The 21,329-nt window shown below is 35.5% G+C and overlaps 2 protein-coding genes across 7 annotated transcripts; both read left to right on the forward strand.

The window, feature by feature from the left end:
• The first annotated feature begins 962 nt into the window (after nucleotides 1-962).
• On the forward strand, nucleotides 963-21,031 carry LOC6576356 (dual oxidase maturation factor 1). Of its 6 annotated transcripts, none has more exons than XM_032728919.2 (8): nucleotides 963-1,016; nucleotides 3,732-3,953; nucleotides 6,934-7,131; nucleotides 7,820-7,877; nucleotides 7,964-8,098; nucleotides 19,230-19,661; nucleotides 19,730-20,300; nucleotides 20,367-21,031. In XM_032728919.2, the coding sequence occupies exons 3-8, from the start codon at nucleotides 6,967-6,969 to the stop codon at nucleotides 20,407-20,409; spliced, it is 1,404 nt and encodes a 467-aa protein (XP_032584810.1). In that variant the 5' UTR covers nucleotides 963-1,016; nucleotides 3,732-3,953; nucleotides 6,934-6,966; the 3' UTR covers nucleotides 20,410-21,031. The 6 variants fall into 6 exon arrangements, with proteins under 6 accessions (XP_032584810.1, XP_043864649.1, XP_002002347.1 ...); XM_044008714.1 differs by having other exon boundaries at nucleotides 964-1,117; XM_002002311.4 differs by having other exon boundaries at nucleotides 972-1,072.
• LOC122757197 lies at nucleotides 10,125-13,721 on the forward strand. Its single transcript, XM_044008718.1, has 2 exons — nucleotides 10,125-11,817; nucleotides 11,893-13,721. Exon 2 carries the CDS (start codon nucleotides 11,951-11,953, stop codon nucleotides 13,085-13,087), a length of 1,137 nt encoding a protein of 378 aa, XP_043864653.1. The 5' UTR covers nucleotides 10,125-11,817; nucleotides 11,893-11,950; the 3' UTR covers nucleotides 13,088-13,721.
• Nucleotides 21,032-21,329: the final 298 nt, after the last annotated feature.

The following is a 21,329-nucleotide window of genomic DNA, read 5'->3' on the forward strand; positions in this document are numbered from 1 at the left end:
AAAAATATATAAAAAAATGTTGTAATTAAATTTGTGTAGATAGGACTTAGTCTTTATAATTTTTTATATTGGTACATAAACTAAAAAATTAATGCTTACACATTCTGCCCATAAAACTAACTGTTATTTGTGTGTTAATATTAACAATTTAAGTAAGCATAAACGCTGTTGGACTTTATGTGCTTATATAATATAGATTGTGAATTGTTTACACATACATATCTGAGTGTGTATTTTATGGCTAATTTGGCACATCATAAAAATTGCATCATGCGTCTACCTCAAGCTTTACCTCTACATACGTCTAACTGTGTACAACTATGATTAACTCTTCTGAGTGGTTCTGCCTGGTTTTGTGTTTGCCTGCCAAATTTGCAACAGTCAAGATCTTTAACGACATAAACATACATATATATGTGCGTATTTATACATACAGCAGTGTTAAGATCAAAGAGGCTGCAGCACGGTAGTCGGCAGTAAAAATTCAATTAGTAAATTAAATATTAATTATATGCAATGCACAAGCTTCGTTCATTTCGATGCTAATTCAATTAGCAGATGTTACCAACCTGTCAGTTATAAATATATGTATATGTATATGTACATATAATTATTTGTATATAGATATTTTTAATTTTCGTGTGACAGCAGCTGTGCTTTTTATTTACCTTTTATTGATTAATACAAATTCTTGACTTGCTTATTAAATTTGATTTGTTTGTGAGGTCGTCTCAAAGTGAGCGAGTTTTTATTCACATTCCTTGCATTCGTTTAATGGCCTGACAAGGTCCACCTTCGTCAGCAGCAGGAGTTTAGCCCTCGTGCCTGATGAATTTTATTAGAGCATAAATTCACACTCACTGTGCTAAAAAGCTTTACTGTGGCGTCAAAAGCTTTTTGGCGCTCTCCTCTCTCTCTCTCTCTCTCGCTCTCTGTGTGTATTTTGTCTTGCGCTCAGCACTTAACGACGCTCAGTTTGCCAACGACAGGCGTTTGATGCGGACGCGACGGCGCAAGTAAATAGTAAAAAGACGCGAACGTTGCGCGCAGGCGCATTAACCAACAAAAACACGTACAATCAAAAAAAAAAAAAAAAACTGTGCTCATTTCGTTTTTGGTTTGTTTTATGCTTTTGTGTTTTGTGCCATGCGCCGGGCGCTTAGCTAAATTCAAATCAGCAAACCAAAAAATAAATAAAAATAAAACTAAACCTAAACCTAAAAATCGAAAATAAAATCTAGCTAAATATTTTTTAATTTGACGAACAGCAAAGATAAAACTATAACGGTACTTGGCCTGCTCCTCTTTCTAGTAATTCATAGCTATGCTTTGTTGTCGTCTTCCTTTGTACAAAAAATGTGATATCTTCGTGAAAATTGGGCAAAAAAAAAGTGTGCAAAAGCAATTAACGCCAATAAAATTAAATTACACATAATCAGAGCTAATAAAAAAGTGAGCAAATCTTTGACGTAATAGTGGAAAAAAAAAACAGCAAATGCTTTTGCTAGTGTGTTGTAATTTACAAATTTACAAAAGTTGCGCAAATTATAATAAGAAACATAAAGATGTTGTTATAAAAAGTGGCTAAATTATCATAAAATACAAAAAGAGAAAAAAAAAAAAAAATAAACAAAACAAAACAAAACTTGTCATAAAATTTCCCACTAAATAAAATTAAAATTCAATAGCGACTCATCGTTTATTTATTCTATTTAGGCATTACGAAAAGCTATGCCAATAAAAAAAAAAAAAAAAAAAAAAAATTTAAAATAACAAATTAAAAACTCATAGACACCAGCAACGAATAGAGAAACATTCAGAGTTAGCGCGAGAACTTTGTAGCTTCTGTCTGCTCCTATGCATGTGGCTGTCTCTTTCGCTCTCGCTCTACTTGCACAGCGTATTATGCACGTTTTCCCTTTGCCTTTGTGTGTGCGCTCTTTTGTTGGAGTTTCTATTGTAGACTTTACCGTTTTATCGCTCTCAGTGTGATGTCTGTGGCTGTGTCTATGCATATATGCATCAAGTGTATACTGACGACAGACGCCCATTTATCGCTATTGTTGTAGCTGCTGCGTTTTTTGGTTACGACAATTTCTTAAGGTGCGTTGCTGCAGTCGCAGCTAGTGCTGCTGCTGTAATGTTTCTGTCGATATTACTTCATCTGCTGTTTATTTCCTATGTGCTGTGCGGACACATGTAACTGACCCACGCCAAAACTGACCAGCGCAAAAAGCGCAGCAAAGCAAAAACGCCAAAAACTAGGCACACAAACAAAAAAAATATCGCAAAAAAGCCGGTTGAAGGCGACTCTTACATATTTACACGCACCAGCGCTCATTGAACACACACAGCAACAACAAACAGAAAGCAAAAGCAAACAGAAAGCAAAAGCAGCAGCGGCACGACACAAAAACCTGTAACGCATTCAGCAAGGCGACGTCGACAGAGCTTTTAAAGCATTTGCAGTCCGCGCCGCGTCTTGATTATGTCAATTCCATGTTTACTTCATTTCCTCAACCAAAAAAAGAAAAGAAATACAAAGACACACTGAGCGGCAGCCAGAAGAGCAGAGAAATAGTAATTTCACTTTCGTTGGACTTGAAAAGCTGCAGCAGCATGCTGCGAGTGTGCGAGTCAGAGAGTAAGAGTGAGAGTGAGAGTGAATGAGTGAGTGAGCACCAGCTGCATTGGATGCCGCTTCTGTTGGCGCTGCTGTTGCTGGTGTCTCATTGGGGCGTTGCTGTGCTGCTGCTACTGTTTTGCTTTTGCTTTTTCTTTGCTCTGGCATCGCATAGTTTCGGTTTCATTTTGTAACTGTAATGCCTGTGCCATTGTTGTTGCCTGCTTGCTGCTTGACAGACACACGCAAAGTTTTTTTTTCTTTTTTCTTTCGTTAAGTCGTTGTGTAGTAAATAACGTAATAACGTAATGCGCTTTAAGATTTCCACATGCACTACGCCGTCGCGTGTTACGTTTTGGTGCCAAGTCCAGCGTCGACGCCAACAGCTATAGCAGCGGCTGTAGCCGCAGCTGTAGCCGCAGCACCGACAGCGACAGTTGCATTGTTTTTGTTGTTAGGTAATCGAGCTAATAATGCGCTCACTGCGATGACGACCGCGACAGCGACAGCTCCTGCAACAACTATGCGAAGGTCAGCAGCGACAACAGACAGAGCTACATATGAGGCACCCCAATGAGATTTTCGATTTCACGTTTTACACACACATATTTTTTTTTATTTATTTATCTTTTATTTTTGTTGGTGTTGTTATTAAAATTTTCGTGTCAGTTTGTAAAAAATTCTAATTATAAATGAAACAATTTATTACCGGGTTTTAAAAATAAAATGCAATTTATGTGCTAAGGCGCTAAGGTGCACGACGTCGACTAGCCAAGCCAAAAACCGGTTTCAAGCAGTGCAAAACTACAACAATAACAATTGCCAAGTGGGTGCAACAAAAACGTATAAAATAAAACTAAAAGTAATAATAGAAACAAAACAAATATTAGAAGTGAGAAAATCCCAAATTTTGCAAACATATGTAAAAAGCTGTGAAGACAACGGATACAAACTTATACAAAATTAAAAAAAAAAAAACAAAGACAATAATTTAGCATGGATCGTTTTTATACTTTGTGTATGTGTGTATCCGTGTGCGTCGTGCTTCATTAATCAAACGCAATCAATAAATCAATTGATATTAAAAAATGTTAATTTTATTGCTTAGATATTATTTAGTAGCAGCCGACGCGTTACTTAAATGCATTAAAAATTGAACGAAATTGTGAATTGGATTTACGAGACGATTATCAAAATACAAACAAAAAATACAAATAAATTAGTGAAAAAATCAAAATTTAAATAAATAAAATAAGAAATAAATAAAACAACGAAAACAAAGAAACACAACGATATTTATATGCCGGTTTTATATTAACTGACAAGTTTGGTAAGTGAACTTTTGCTTAAGGAATTGATAATTAATTGAGACACTGAAAGAAATTTTAAGTACATTTTAAAGATATTATCAATTTAATAGTTCGGATATACATATTAGAAATGCATGCTTAAAGTCAATCAAATCAAGCAATTTTCATTCTTTTGAGCTATAGTTAAAAGTAGATAGACGATTAGCATTCAGTTTGAGTGCTAAGAAAAATCAGAAGTGAATCTTGAAAGTATAGAAACAGTAAAGCAGAGGACTTAGATGAAACTTTTAGCTTTATTTGAAAGCTGTAAGATGACCAAGTAAACTTTTGAGTAGAATTGAGGAAGGACTTCATTTTGTTTTAAGAGTGTGTACGATTAAAAATTGAGATAATATTAGACCTCATAGGCTCCCAACACACTATTTCCAATTGAGAATCGACTATAACAAAGAATGTATAACAGACAATAACAATACTTGTCCTCACGCTGAGTACATTTAAGTTAAGCCTTACTGTTTAATTCCTTCTTCCTCTCTTTTCCATACAGTATTCCAATTGACAACTGAGTATAACTGACTACAATGTATAACAGTTCTACTTGCCCGCATGCTGAGCGCATTAAACTTAAGCTATAATGTTCAATTCTTTCTTATTTTTTTCGCCCATCTGTTGCTTCATTAAAACTCTCTATCTGTAAGTGGCGCTGGCACTGATTGGCCTCAGGGCGCGCCGGGTCTGCAACTTTCACAAAGTCAGAACTTGTATTCGCCGACAGGGAAAAACCCCGTTGCGCTGATACTTAAACACTTGAAGACTTCAATCATAACAAAAGTTTTACTTACATCCGCGTGCCAGCATACGTAACACGTTGCGTATGCGCAATTCTCTTTATTTCGCCTTTTATGTGCTCGATGTCCGTTTCAATGGATAAAAAAATAAATAAAATAAAATAAAATAAACACAATATTGTTTAAGTCCTCTTTTTCTTCAACAAGATAAATGCTAATTGAAATTTAATTATTAGAATGGCCATTGAGTTAAGTATGGAGTGAATTCATTAGATTGTCATAAAATTTAAGTTCATCATGAACGCCTGTCTATGCAATGATCAAAAAGTTTAATTTGCTAAGGTTATCTACCTATTTATTTAACTGTTATACAAAATATATAAATATTTAATAAAAATTTTCAAATGTCTGGTTTATTGAATTCAACCAAACGACGCCTTGATGCTAAAATTTTTAATGATTTTTGTGTAGCGACTTATTTAAAAACCGGATTTTAAAAATTAAAACGAAAATAAACTAATAAAGAAACACGAAAGTCTTTAAATTTTAGTTAGTCTGGCGGATGATATGGTTAGTTAGTTTAGTATAGGTCGGTTTTTGGCTAGAGTATTTAAAGATTCGTTATGCTTAGGGCATTATTAATATTCACTTATTCAATTTGATCGGCACTTAATTATAACTTTTTTGACTACGTCATTCTCAGCAACAGCTGATGATGATTATAGACGTTGCTATTTCTATCTATTGTTGTTGCTCTTCTGTAGCCCTCCCGCGATGGCTTTTGTTTTGTTTTTTAAATCCGGTTCTAAATCTTAGGCATTTCTGGTTTTCAAATCTCTTATTTTTAACAAGTTTTTTTTTTTTTTTTTTTTTCGAGTGCTGAAAATTCAATTCCTTTGTTCAATTTTTTATTTTGTTTAGTTATTAATTCAGCATTTTTTTTTTCTTGCTTCATATTTTTATTTGGACTTTAGCTTTACATTTCCGGTTAGCGGGGGGCTTTACTGTACTGCCCTCTGTTTATTTAACTAATTTAGCAGCTGGATTGGTTGCATTGAGCTGCTGTTGCTGTTGCTTCTAGCTGCTGCCCGTCACTTGTCTATAAGTCGGCTTCAGTCATTGTTGCCATCTATATTTCCAGCTCGCGGTTTTCTTTGCTGAGGTCTATCTGCAGCCTAAACGCTTAGTCACGAACCAAAGCGATCCGTTCCGAGCCGTAAAAGTGCAAATCCATCTGCTACTTGGCATCTGGCAATTGGCAACGGGCCTCTATATATTTGATATACTCTTACTGTAGGTATTCTAAGCGTGCCATGAAATATGTAACACATTAAGAGGGGAATATATAATGTCAGTAGATTAGACTTCTATAAATCACTTTTCCTACACGAGCGACTATAAAAACTCTCTCTGACTGCTTCGTGTTCTTTGAGTGAAATTCCAAGGTTGCTCTAGTATTTGATCATTTGCTGAGCGGAGCTGTTCAGTCGCAAAACAGTGGTAAAGAAGAATAAATAATTAGAAAAAAAAGAATAATATAATATATAAATTAAATATATAATATAATAATTATTTAGAATAATTCAAATTCGAATAATATAAGGAATCACATTGATTATGTTGATGATAGTATGAGCATTACGATATCAGTAATGATAATCGTAGTTAACATTTTTATGTTAATGATAATTATTATTTTAATTAATTAAACATATACAAAATAAATATTCATTAATGATATAAATATATTGGTTATTAACCAAAAAGAATAAGATTGCAATGGTTAATTTGATGATAGTGATCATCATGAAGACTTAAATTATTTTGGTTTGGATAAATCTTGTTTTAAACTCTTTATCCTCGTTTTTGTTGTTGCAGAATAGCAATTGGTACTTAATTAAAAAAGTGTATGCAAAGTTCGATAGAGCAAAACTTAACTATTTTCGCTTATTATTTCTTTATATATCTTGCGGTTGCATATAGTAATAAGTCGTATCTACCCACGATGTGTTTGGCTGTGGTTTTAGTCTTTGGTCTTGGCTTAATTGAGCATCGCTGCTTTAAGCACGCACGCGAGATATGCAAATCCGCATTTTAATTGACTCTTGAGCTCACATCTAATATTTACAAGATATTGCAAAACATGTACAAAATTTTTAAAAATAATTAATAATTTTCTGTTTATATTATTTTTGATCATTTTTTCTTTTAGACACCAGCTGCATAAAGGATAAATATATCCAGCATGAAGGGCTGGTTCGACGCATTTCGAGACGATGGCGGTCCAACGCTTTATTCATTCTCAAATCGAACACCCGTCACAGGCGATGTCTCCATTGTGGCTGTCTCAGTGCTCTTTGCCACATTCTATGTGGCGTTCCTCGTCATATTTCCTGGTGTGCGTAAGCAGGTGAGTGTGAAAAGGTGTTTCATTTACTGGACTATACAAAATTGGACTGCTCTATAAAACCTTAGCCAAAGTATTTTTTATCATATTTTCATAGTTGAACTTTAAACTGTAAATAGAATTTATGAAACTTGAAACGAGCTGTACAGGAAATCGTTGTTAAGAGATTTGCCTTTGCTAGTTTTTATTTTAGAACTCAAAAAAGCTTAGTTTTTATTCTAGTTCCTCGAACTAGTTTATAGGCAGGCCAAGGACTTGACTTGACTTTAGTATGACAATGCTACACGTAGTTCTCACGCTGCTGCCGTCTTGTCTACGTTTCGTATTTAAGAGTGACAGCTGTAATCATAATCGTCGGCACGTTTTCAAATAGATGTCAGATATAACTCTATAACCTGTTTGCCCGGTGCGCCCTTTTCTTTCACGCTTCTCTACCGCCGCCTCCTCCTTTCCTGCTGCTGTTCCATCAATAAGCGCTCAGCTCGTTTGGCCAATTGAGTGGCTGGCTTATTCAATTAGTCAACCAATTGGCAGAGTCGTTGGCCGTAACTGGCTTTAAAACGCTTACGTCTTATGTAATTACAGTTTCACTTACAGCACACATACAAACGCACACACACGCACACACACTCACACGCACGTGTAAATTGAGCATCTCATTATAATCGACGTCTCGTTTTCATATTCACAGAAGTTCACAACATTCTCGACGGTCACACTGAGTCTCTTTGTGGGTCTAGTCATACTGAGTGAGTATTTACCTGTCTGCCGTGCCGTTTGCTATGTTAATTCCATATTAATTTTCTGCTTCTTCTTCTTCTTCTGTCAATTTCAGTTACCCGGCTGGGTTCAGCGTGGCATGTGGCACATGCAACAATCATTGCACCATATAAGGCATTCTCACGCGAGAAACTGCTCGCCCGCATCGGCACCCACATCGGACTGATGCACGTCAATGTGACACTGACAGGTGAGATGAGAATATGAATATGAATATGGATTGGGATATGAATATAAATATGCTTATGCATATATATAAATAAATAAAGTACTTATTAAGCAAAGTGTGTATGCGATATGCGATAGATTACGTTGTTTTATGTGATACTTAGAATTAAAGAAGCTTTACAATGATAGGTTCAGGGTATTTCGTAGTCGGGAGACCCAGCTGAGAGCACTCTTACTTATTTTAATATTGTTGGATTGAGTTTTTTTTTTATTTTCTTTTTTTTTTTTTTTTTCTTAATTTAATAATATAACTCAACTTAAAAAGAAAATTAATAATGGGAAAAAGATAAAAATATAAATATATAAAAATAAATAAAAATAATATATATGTGCCATAGTAATATATAGCAACTTTTTTAACAATACCCAGAAGCATAAACATGATTTTAAGCCATTCAACGCACACTAAAATTTACATATTTTTTAAAATTAAAAAACAAAAATTGTTTTTTGATCTGCCCTCGTCACATTTTGATAAACTGTCTTTGGATGGGTTATATGAAAACTCATTTACTTAATGTTTAAAAGTTATTAAATCAGCAGCCTTAGCTGCAGCACTAAATACAACAACAACAACAAATGCTACCAGCAGCAGCAGCAGCAACCAACAGCATCGACAGCAGCCCTAACTTCCATAAGGCCCGCCCGCTTTTCGTGCTGTTGATTGAATGGCTTTTGTTGCCAACTGGTTTACGATTATGAATATACATTCAAATACCAAAAAAAAAAAAAAAAAAAAAAAACCAAAAAAACACGATATTGTGTTTATAATTCATAAGCGGAGATATATAGTCCAAGCTAGGGTGATGTTGTTGTTGTTGTGGTGCCCCTTTGCCAGCTGATGCCAAGCGGAAGATAAACGACGTTCAGCCAACAGCAGCAGCGGCATCGGCATCAAGTCGAATATGTCGCAAGCGGCAACAATTGAGCAATTTTCATTCAAGATTTTAATCGGCATTCAAAACGATTTTAATTAAATTTGTACGTTTGGAGCAACTGTTGCAGTTGCAATTTACAATTTGGCCTTTTGACTGCGTACGTTTTGGGCCTGGCTAATTGATTTGCCGCCATGGAAGTCGTAAACAAATACTATGTATATGTGTTTCTCTATATAAATAGATATAACGCCGAGTTGAGGGTGTGACGTCAGCAGGTAGCCCGGCTCTTGGTTTTGTGTTGTGCTCTATGGCCAAGTGCCAAGTCAAGCTGCATGTCACGATTCCCGCACAGACCGCCGCAGCAGCAGTAGCAGCGGCAGCAGCAACAACAACAACAATCCTATGAAATGCCACTCAACACCTGCGGAAATATTCGCACAAGTGACTGCTGACGCGCTGCCTTTTAACTGGGCTTATACACTCACAGCCACAAGCAAACACACACACACACACACTCACGAATAGATATAGATAAATACTCATGCATATTCGCATTTGTTTGTTTGCTTCAGTCAGTCAGTCACTCACTCAATCGCACATTTGTTCATTCATTGATTCGTGCACTCGAGCAAGCGAAAACAACAACAACAACAACAGCAGCAGCAAGCAGAAGAGGTTTGAATACAATAGAAAAAAAGGTGAAATGGTTGTTTGAAGCTGACGCAGTAAATCAATTCAAAATGCCATGACAATCGAAGTAATCCTGGTCAAATGTTAAAGCAACCAACTCAGCCAAGAGCTGCAGCTACAACTTATAAATAACGTATTATAACAATATATTTAACTGACGGTAAAGATACAAAAATATGTATTATTATGTGCATATGTATGTAAATGTAGTCGTGTTGGTTAGTTTAGCTGAGCGAAGTCTGACTGCTCTATTTGGTAGAGGCTGATTAAGAAATTGAGATAGATATAGATACATACATACATAGATACAGAGATATATAGATATATAGATAGATAGATATATATATACATATATACATATAGATAGATACAGATACAGATACAGATATTATATACATACCAGCGTATTTTCAAATTATTAGTTTGCTGTACCAACTTCCTTTCTTGCCAACTCCCTTAAGAATTTCATTGGATTCCGTTCGATTTGCTTTCACCTTTCTATCTCTGTCGGCCAGAGTATTTGCCCTTCTTTCCCCTTCCGCTCAAGCTCACTTAACTGCATGCAATTTGCCTGGCCAACGTTTATGTCGGTTTCCATATTGGTTTTTACATTATAATACAGATTTCACGTTAGCTGCTAACTTCTATTTTTCTGCACCCATTTACCTCCTATAGCTCGTGCCCTCTTATCCCCTTGCCCCCTTACGCCGACCCCTTGGATGTCTTTCAATGTTTCAGTAGCAGTTTTCGAAATAAACACTGCCAAAAGTGCTTCATGTTTGTTTCGAGTTGGCATTGTTGTGATTTCTTGTTGTTATTTGTTTGTGTGTGGGTGTAGCTATGTGTGTGTGTGAGTAGCTATGTGTGTGTGCGTATTTGTGGGCCAGTGTCAGTTTGTGGGCGTTGCTTACCAAAAGGGCAAACGTAGTTGCTCAATTTTACTGACAAATAGACAGCCCAAGTGTTCAAGTATTTTTGTAGTTAGTCTTAGATACCCTGTACTTGTTGAGATTTGATTGAATTAGTATTTTATAATGAGGCATATGATATGTTGAGAGTGCTTAAGCAGATCTCTGCCAAGTTCATTTGAAAAGCCTAAAGATTTTCTGTGCAAATAGTTATAGGGTATCTTTCGGTATTCCGTACTTTTTACTCATATACCATTTTAGTACCGCATTTGAATATGATAATTGCGTATGTCAATTTTTGGCAGGCTGATTATATTGAGTAGTTCAGCATAGGCCAAAGCTGACAACTTAATTGTGGCCCCTCGAATTGAATTCAAATTAAAATTTGAAATTGAATTGAAATTGAAATTGAAGCGCTTTTATGCAATGTCAAGTCAAAAGTCTTTATTCACCTACCTAATATCATATGTCTGGCTGTAATAATTTGAATTGCGGCTAAGCCATTACTATTGCCAATATCATAATGACAACGATGATGACTGTAATGATGATGATTGTGATGATGATGTTGGTATTTATGTTGGTATTTTTGGAGGCAATTTTCTTGGCTTTATTGAAGTTGTTTTAGCTGCACTTTTTGTTATATGTTTATGGATATATAGCAGGAGGTTAGATATTGCATTGCCTTGCACATCGTGGGTGTGTGTCACGCTCCATCAGCCGCCACATTTGGAGGCATTTGTGTTTTAGAGTTTTATATTTGGTCTTTTTTTTTTTTTTATATTGTGCACCTGGCTTCAGTTCAGTTGCAGTGGCTCCGATCGGGCGCCCGTAAATTGCTGAGACCTTATATAGCCAGGCTATTGATTGCCAAGCTACAGTCAAATGACTAAGCAAACGAGTTTTTTCACCATTCCACTATGGGCAAAAATACCGATAGTGAGGCATAAACCTAATTTTTTTTTTATCTCGAATCCGCAATTTTTTTTTTTTATCTCATTAAGGATATTCCAATAGACATAAAAACAATTTTTATAAAATTTTGGGGACTTCCCCTAATGTTTTAAGCTTCGTCAAAGTCAGCTGATTCAGGGTTGCATGGTGAATGGCAAAAAGTGCGCCAAATTATTCTCAGCTGTCGACGTAAAAAAACTATTGCAATTAAAATTTACAAACCAATTTAACTATGGAAAATCTTCTTAAAGGTATGCTTAACAGAATGTATTAAAAGATTTTGTGCTACTTGTGATTTATTGTGTAATCGTCCAATGTGTTGCTAGTTGTATTTTCAGCCGTAACCTTAAAAATATTTGTGTGTTTCGTGGAAGATAACTTATAATGTTAGAGTTTGTTGTTCAATGTTTAAGTAGCAAGGTATTCAGTAAACATTCCTTAATCAAATGCTATAAAGGGTTTTTGCTCCTTTTTGCTCCATTTGGCGAAATATCGTATGTTGCAGATACATACGAGATTAGCAATTCAATGTTGCTAGAAGTTTGGAGCAGCAACAATAGGCAAGAAAGCGCTGTCAGAAACTACATTTTGGAAAATTTAAACAGCGAATATATATCTGAAGTGCAACTTGACATTATTAAAGAGAAAGTCCATAATTTGACGTCGTATATGAAATATAATTTGAAAAAATGTAATCGAAATATGAATCGATTTAAACAAAAACATTCTCTTTGGCTAGCTTCTAGTGCTAAGTTTAAAATACACCGTCATGACAACAATAATAATATGGGAGGTCGGAAGAGCTTAAACTATAATGAAGCGGGATCCCGATTAAGGAGGAAATTAGCTTCTGAGCTTGCCGAAGAGAGTAAAAACGCAACACCCCTTTTGGTACATGCTGCTTTGATTTCATCAAAAAAATCAAAAGAAACCGAAAAAACTTATCTGTTACAAAAAGCTATGAGCAATGAGAATGTGTGGGAAGCAGAAAATAAGCAATCATCCATTGCAGTAGTACCTATAACTGCTGAGGCGGCATTAGCATTTTTAATGGAAAATGGGTTGTCCAAACAACAATATATCAACATAAAAACATTAAATAAAATGCATGGATGTGACATTTATCCTCCCTATTCAGAGCTTAGCGAACTTAAATTGAAATGTAGACCAAAAGAAATCTCCTATTCTGAAACCAAAGTGGAAGTTTCATTACAAAATTTGTTAGATCATACAGTTGATCGGATTCTTTCCATGCAGCAAGAAGTACTAGAAATTTTTGGCCCAACTCATTGCTCATTAATTTTGAGCTACGGCTTTGATGGCTCAACAGGACAGAGTATATATAAACAGAGATATATAAACAGAGATAATATTGATGGCATAGACCAATCATTGTTTGTGACGACTATAATTCCTTTGAAATTAATAGATACTAGAAATAATATCATATCCTATGTTTTGCTTTCAGATTTGCGAATCGCGAATATATATGTAGTAAATTATTTATTTACTTATTTTTGAATTTATTTATAGTGTTTATTAACTTAAAATATATAATATTTATGAAATTGCTTGCAATCGTTTCGATATTCATCGGTAAATTAATCACATGTATGGGGACAAGGGGAGGGCGTGGCTCAAACTTAAAAAAAAAAAAAAACCGAAATTTTGTATTAATATTAGCAACGTATGTGCAAAATTTCAAGGCTCTATCTTTAAAGTTGCAGTTAATGCCTCACTATCGGTATTTTTGCCCATAGTGCATTCGAAATACAATAATGCATCGAAGTGAACAATAGAACTTGTCTAACGTTTGGGGAAACACTGAAACGCTGAAACTTTGATTGATGTTAATTGAACAATATGGCTTAGAATTTTTAAAGGATTTATATGTACGGCAGAGTAAAACGAACAAAGAGATAAATATGAAAAATATTTATGGAAATTGCTCTGAAAAATGTTAAGGTTATGAAAAAATACACATTGTATAGCAGAAATTGATTTTGAACGGAAAAGTCAGATTGCAGAGTTTATTTGCTATATAATTGGATTAAAAGCTACTTTTAAAATATTTAAAATAGTTATAAATACTTTAGTATATCTAGTGTAGAAGAAAAAAGAAATAAATAATAACAAAAAAAAAAAAAAAAAAAAAGAATAATAGTAAGTAAATAATAATAATAAATAAATAATAATAATAAATAAATAATAATAATGAATATAAATAAATATAATAAACAATAAATAGTAAAAATATAAGGAAAGCAGGAGAATTATTGAAGAATATTCTACAAGCATGCAAAAGCATTTCAATTTTATGAGAATTGCATAGAAGGGTTATACGTGTGAACAAATATTCCTAAGCAACAGTAGGTTAATTGTAGATTTACAGATAAATATGCTTATATACATATGCCTAATATATATGTTCCTTATAGAAATTAATCATCAACCTGATATAGAGATTTCTATTTTTAAATATTCTTAGATTAACTTCAAATTTAGCAAAAAAAATGGGTAAATTCAAATTCTATTTATTGCCAAGCACTTAAGGTGAACACGCCCACTCTGTCTAAACGAATTCTAAAATACGGATTTATTTAAATATTTATTTATTTTTTGTTTGACTTTTCTTTCTAAAAAATCGTCAAGTTCTATTTGCGAGCATTGACTATGAATTTGGACATGGGGCACTCGAGAGTTGTCAAAACGATGACAGATGCGGAACATTTATTTATTTTTACACACATTTGTCACGCAGAGTCCATAGAGGAGGAGAAGGCGGCTCAGAAGCGTTGTTAAACAGTTTCTAGTGTTTCATCATTGCTGTTGTTGTCGTTGTTGTTGTCGTTTTGTCGTGTGCCTTTGGTCTATTGTCAAAAGGAAAAAAAAAAACAAAAACTGATTATTAATTCATTTTTGCTACAGCTGCTGCCAAATTTTGTATGCTGTGCCTGTGTGTGTGACGCCTACTCCTACCCGCGTTTCCCTCTAGCCGCCCCATTGGCCATTTGCCACTTGAGAGGGGCAGCAAAGTCAACATACAGAAATCAGCATAATCATCACTTCACAATTATGAAAAGTCATAACAACAATTATTATTTATTGTTGTTGCTATGCGTATGTCTGCTATTGTTGTTGTTGTTGCCTTGCTGTATGTACTTAAGCGCGAGCTGCTTTGCTGCCTCGCGCTGTGCCACAAGCAGCATAAAATAGGAAAACATCAATTTTATTGCCGCAGATATGGTAATTTTTTGTTGTTGGTCTTAACTCGCCTTTAATTATTTTTTCTGTCTACGATGTTTATTTACTGTTTTTTTTTTTTTTTTTTTTTTTTTTTTAGTACAAGTTTCAGGAAGTTTTTGGCAACTGTTAATTAATGAGAGCGCTTGCTATATGTTTATTTATTTTTGTTTTGTTTTAACATGTGTTTTTCTTTATTTTTACTGATTAAATCAGAAATGATCTCGTTTGTTATGAAAACTTATGGTTGGCATTACGTTTGAAGTGATCAAAGGGTTAGATATACTTGAGAAAAACGTTTTGTAAATCAAACATGAAATTACCATTTATAAATTTTTAGCAAAGAAACGTTCATATTTTTTTTATAAAAAATAAAATTAAAAATAGTGTATAAAATGCTAATTAAAAATTATGAATATAGATTGATATATTATATAAAATAAATTATATATACAATAATTTGAGAAATATTTTTAATAGTATAAATAATAACAGAAATAATATAACAATACTTGAAAAATATTCTATTGCCGATGATATCAATATTCGATGAATTATGGCTACTTATCGATAATTATCGAGTAAAAAGAAAGTATTATTTATTTCATATTTTTCTTCACTTAACAAGCGTTGATTGCTTCTGTTATGTACCCAATTATATCTTCTGCTCTCATCATGCCCCATTGGTACCAATTAATGTAGGGTATAGGACGGCAACGTTTCATTCACACTCTGCTCATACATCTTATACATGACTTCGATGAATTTCAAGCGAGCATTTGCGAACCTAATTCCCACGCTCATAAGAAACGGATACTGATTATCATTTGTAATGTGACTCATACGCCGCGTAAGCCGCTTATAAAATTTGTGTCTGCCAATTGTGATGTCCGAATCCCAATATTGTTTATATTTGAACAAAATATACGAGTCTCTATATATATAAGTTTACATTCGTTTCAATTGACAATTACATAAAAACGTCACGCCAAATCGAAATGCTGTCGACAGTTAATTCACAATCGGCCTTAAACTCGCGCCAAGGTTTTCGTTTGCGCCCAAAATAGGAAAATCCAATCGAAAATTGTCTACGCAGCGTCTGCGTTTGCGATCGATCATAAAAAGTCATTAAACTGCCGAATTGATATGATTTCCCAGTCAGTGGCTAATCGCAATTCAACACGTTGCTTTGCTTTTGGGCTTGGCAACTGAGTTGTTTTCTTCTTCCTCTTCTGCCTTCAACCGGTTCAATTTGTTGAACTATTTGCAATGCTAATTGTTGTTGCTGGGGGATTAGAGCGTTATTATAATACAGATATTCATCGGACTCGAGGGGCAGGCGCATGATACAGCAAATGTGAAAGGTATAAACATACATATATATATGTATATATACAATAGAGAGCAAAGGAACGGAGAGAAAAGAACGGATATACTCTTAATGAACTGCGGCACTTGGGTATATAGCACAGATTTGTCAAAGGCATTTTTGTAGTTCATTAATAACTGAAAAGCCCATTGACACACACTTGAAATGGCCACTTGACAGCAACTTGACAGGCTCTACAATTTAACGGTTCATTTGACAAGCAGACCCTGGCCGCAACCTGGCATGCCAACTGTTCAACAACAACAACAGCAACAACAACTATGCAACTGCAACACCTTCAATAACTGCAACAGCAACAGCAGCAGCAACAAATTTGCAACCTTCGCAGTTATGAAAAGCAATTGAAAAACTCACTTCCTGTCGCAGCCGGAAATTGCTGCAGCTGCTCGGCTGCCTAGCTGCAACGCGTCAAAGTGACGGCCACGCGGCGTATGCGTAACGTGTGTGCAACGCATTGCAGCTTGTCGCGCTGGCGGGCTGCGGCCCACACGTTGCACGTTCGTTGGCTTCGTTCGCACTTCGCAATTCATTGTCAATGGCTCGACGCTAGCTCAAGCTAACCTTACATAACTACAACAACAATAACCACAATAACAACAGCAGCAGCAGCAACAGCAATCGCTAAGCACAAGCCAAGTCGAGTGAGCGGCCTATAAGTGCAACAACAACAACAACATCGCATAATCAATTGCTGCAGTTGCTGCTCAGCAACAGCAATGGCAACAGCAACAGCAACAGCAACAGCAACAGCAACAGCAACAAATGTTTGCATATTTTGTTAACATTCGTCAACATTTTCCGGTTTACAACAGCGCACGCGCTTTCGAACAGCTACCAATTTAGTTGTGCGATCGCGCGAGGGATATTTCAAAAGTTCTAGCTGAAGAATGCAACTATATTATTTAATTGTATGATTAGGAATAAAGACTTTGAGTAATAATTAGAATTTGAGAGGCAGGAGACATAGAGAAACAGATATACAAAGACAAAGAAATAGAAAAAGTGAGGAACAGAAACATTGAAGAAAAGGGAAATGTAGTAAGAAAGTGGGAGGAGAACAGAAGCGAAGGCAGAGGTGAATAAATAGAAAAAAAGGATGGATGAGAAATAGAGAAACCGATATACAGCGTTAGAAACAGAGAGAGGCAGAAACGGAACGAGAAAGAGGAGGAACATATAGGAGAGAGAGGGATGATGAATAGAAACTCTCTAAAAGATGCAGAAACAGACATACAGAGACACAGGGAATGAAACAGAGAGACAAAGGTAGAGAAGCTAGGAGATAGAGAGAGAGGAACAGGAACGGAACAAAAATACAGAGAGGGACAGAAACGGAACGAAAAAGAGAGAACCACTGAAACGGGAAAAAGAGGGCTCTTCATCCTATTCTATACTTAGAAACAGATTTTGAGCAAACAACAAAAAGAGAATAAGGAAATATACGGAGAATGAGTGAGTGATCGAGAGGGATTTAAATAAGTAATAGACAATTATTTGACATATAGTAGATTCCAGGTTCTCTGAATACCCCAATGCAAGAGTTTGCTAAACTAATCAAACCTACCTCTTCTATATGTTGTTGATTTTAAAAATTAAATTTTATTTGTTTGCTTTTTTTCTTTACTTAGTTTAGCATTACATTTGCATAATTTATGAATAATATTTTGTATTTGCTTTGCTCCCATAAAAAACTCTTGCAATCTTCCGTTGTATAAAGGTATATTTGAATATCAAAGTTATGACTATATGATAATTGGATTTAAGCTTGAAGTGCGACATGAGTTGAATAATCGGAAGAAGATCAGAAGAAATATAAAAATATATATATATGTATATGAATATACTTATATATATCGATCAGCCGCACCATTGCGTAAGCTAATCATTGATCGGTTTATTTTATAGATTTTGCCTTTCGAAACATTGAAAGATCTTTTGGGCTGCGGCCCACGCTCTTTGATTTTCAAACAATTTGTGCTTTTAATTCTGAAAGCATTTTGGTTTATGCAAGCCATTAATCTTCTTTTTTTAAAGCTTTTTTGGTGTTACTTTTTAACAGTTAAAAGGTGTCTTCAGCATCATCATCATAATAATCATCATCATCATCACCAAAGACTCCAAAAATAAAACTGAAATGATATATGATTTTAATTTTGTTCGGTGTGTTGTTTGTTGTGGAGACGCGCGCGTTGCCAAAGTGTCTGGCACCAAGTGACAAAATATGCAAGAAGTAAAGAGAAGAGGAATAATAACAAAAAATAAACAAGAATAAAGTCAAAGAAAACGAGTAAAGAAGACGATCTCCTCTAACGGCAGCTTGAAGTAAAAGACGGCAAATTCCTCTCATCTTTTTTTTTTTTTTTCGAAAGTCAAAAAGACGTCAGTGACAGGTCGCTTAAAATATTTATAATATTTATAAACGGCAATACAAGATGACTCAAGTGTGTTCTTCGTAAGCTTTCCATCGAATTTGGTCTTTTTGCTCAAACATATATTAATTTGCATAATAAGAAGCAAAAGCTAACAGAAAATATTAATTTTATGAATTTTAAGAATTAAAACCTTTCTTAAAATTCCAAATGTTTCTGTTCATAACATATTTGTCTGAATAAATAAAATTATGTAGCATTGTAAACTATATTATACACTTTTACCTTAAGATTTAATAAATTAGCAAAATCTCTTTTTTGTATAGTCAGAGTTAAAAATATTTTTGTTTTGTTAAGAATATGTAGATTTGTCATATTCAGTGAAATTAACATATTATATTAATCTATGTGATGTTAAAGGCGCTCTCATAATCTGTGACTGTCATTCTCCTGTCTAGTCTAGTTTGCCTTATGAAACATTGTGAGAAACTCAGAAATCATCGCTTAATTATAACATGAACTCATTTGCATGAACATATTATGTTAAGATGAGCTCTGTTAATCACTCTGTAAACTTTAACATAACTCATAGCAAAGCTGTTACTCATATGTTTTTCTGTCTCTCTTTCTCTCTCTTTCTCTCTCTCTCTCTGCTCAACAGCCATTCCCATCGGCAACTGGACGCAGCCCGACATTGACTACAACGAACGCTTCAGCTGGGAGGGAGCGAACGATATGAGCGCTAATTATCGCTTGGCTCTGCAGCGCGGTTTGCCCTTTCCCATACTGACAGTGGCCGAGTATTTCAGCTTGGGTCGCGAGGGCTTCTCGTGGGGTGGTCAGTATCGTGCCGCTGGCTACTTTGCCAGCATCATGCTGTGGGCCTCGCTGGCCTCGTGGCTGCTGATGAATTTGCTGCTATTGGCGGTGCCGCGCTATGGGGCCTATCTGAAAGCCCTGACGGGAGCCCTGCTCGTCTCCACAGCTGTGGGCTACCACTGCCTGTTGCCGCAGCGGCCATTGTGCATATTTCTGGAGGGCGGACGACTGGAGTTTCACTTTGGCTGGTGTTTCTGGCTGGTCCTGGTTGCAGGTGAGTGGGCAACTTCGATTCCCTTCCCTTGCTTGCTCGATTATCGCTTATTGATCTTCCCTTCTCAGGCATTCTTTGCTTTATTGCCGGCGTGCTGATCTCCATCATTGACCTGGTCTGGCCGCATACGTTCTCCACTGTGCTGGAAGTCTACTATGGCACTCCTTACGATCGCCATGTTATACTGGAGGAGTCGAGCGATGTTCGCTATCGCAAGTCGCGCAACAGTCGCGGTCTAGAGGAGCCGCCTGGTCTCGGCTCGCGCATCTTGCGTCGCCTCAGCTCCAAGGCGCGTGATATGCAGCCGCATGCCACAGCGCCGCGACGCGGCAGTCCCGCCGGTGTCTCCAGCAACGGCGTAGAGAACAAGGCATTTCAGGGTGATGTGCCCAAGAGTCCTTGGCGTCATCCCTTCCGCCGCGCCCAACAGCTGCCGCACACGTCGCATTCTGCCTCGTCGCATCCAATGCATCAGCATCATCATCAGCAGCAGCTGCAGTTTGTGGGCGGCGGTCCAATCGGCGCTCATCCCATGCACCATATGCAGCGCACTCTCTCACAGGACTCGGGCTCCAGCATAGCCTCCGCTGCTGTGCAAATCTCACCTTTGCATAAGCATGCAATGGCCCGAATGTTGCCGTAATTTCGATTTAAATACTATATTTATTCAATATTTAAATAACATATATCTCCTCTTCTTTCCAGTAATCCGCCTGTGGAACGCGTTCGCGACATGGATCACTGGTAATGTGCTGGAGCACACATCCTGGGCGAGTCCTCAACGAATTCTTGACAATTCAACAAATTCTAATTGACAAAACAAATGAAACAAAAACATCAAGAAAAAAACAAAAAACAAAAAACGCTACAAAACAATTTGTGATAATTTCTTAATTTAAAAACAAGTGGAAGAAGAAAAGTGAAAAAAAAAACAACTAAAATTTTATAATAATTGACAAGATTGCATAATTTACCTGACGTACTTACATATATACAAATTTAAATCAACTTAAGCTTAATTAAATTATTCTATTATACCTAAGTTAAACAAAATTGTAATTTGTAAAGCTATCATTGAGACGTGATGTTCACTTGTGATAAGATAAGATAAATCTTCTGCCACACGACGGACACAGAATGCGTGCATTTTAGTTATATATAATTGTAAATCTATACGATTCGATAAATACGAATGAAGATATAGATACATAAATATATATTTCTGTTAATTGTAAAATGAATTCCATGCCAGTGTATGTAACGATTAGTTTACTATTTTATATATGTGTTTAAACTAAGTTTTTAAGTTGTGACGATGTTTTTAAAGTATAAATATATGGAGAGCAAGAAATGCAACGACCTAAACTAAAGACTACTAGAATGTAGAGCGATGTTTTTAATATGCATATATGGATTTGTACCTAAATTTGTATAAATTTTTACAATTATCATTTAATTATTTTTCATCTTAATCATTTCGAATATACCTAAAGTAATACCCATACATAATACCTATTCATTACACCATATTTATGGTATTATGGTGCATTAATACTCTATACAAAGTACTTATTATTTAAAGCCCTTCAAATTCATTCTGTTTCAGCTATCTATCTCACATATCACATTTTCAGCTTGATAAGGAAAATGCTTGTGATAGACTTATAT

The sequence above is a fragment of the Drosophila mojavensis genome, unplaced genomic scaffold, assembly GCF_018153725.1.
Source record: "Drosophila mojavensis isolate 15081-1352.22 unplaced genomic scaffold, ASM1815372v1 contig_36, whole genome shotgun sequence".
NCBI lineage: Eukaryota > Metazoa > Arthropoda > Insecta > Diptera > Drosophilidae > Drosophila > Drosophila mojavensis.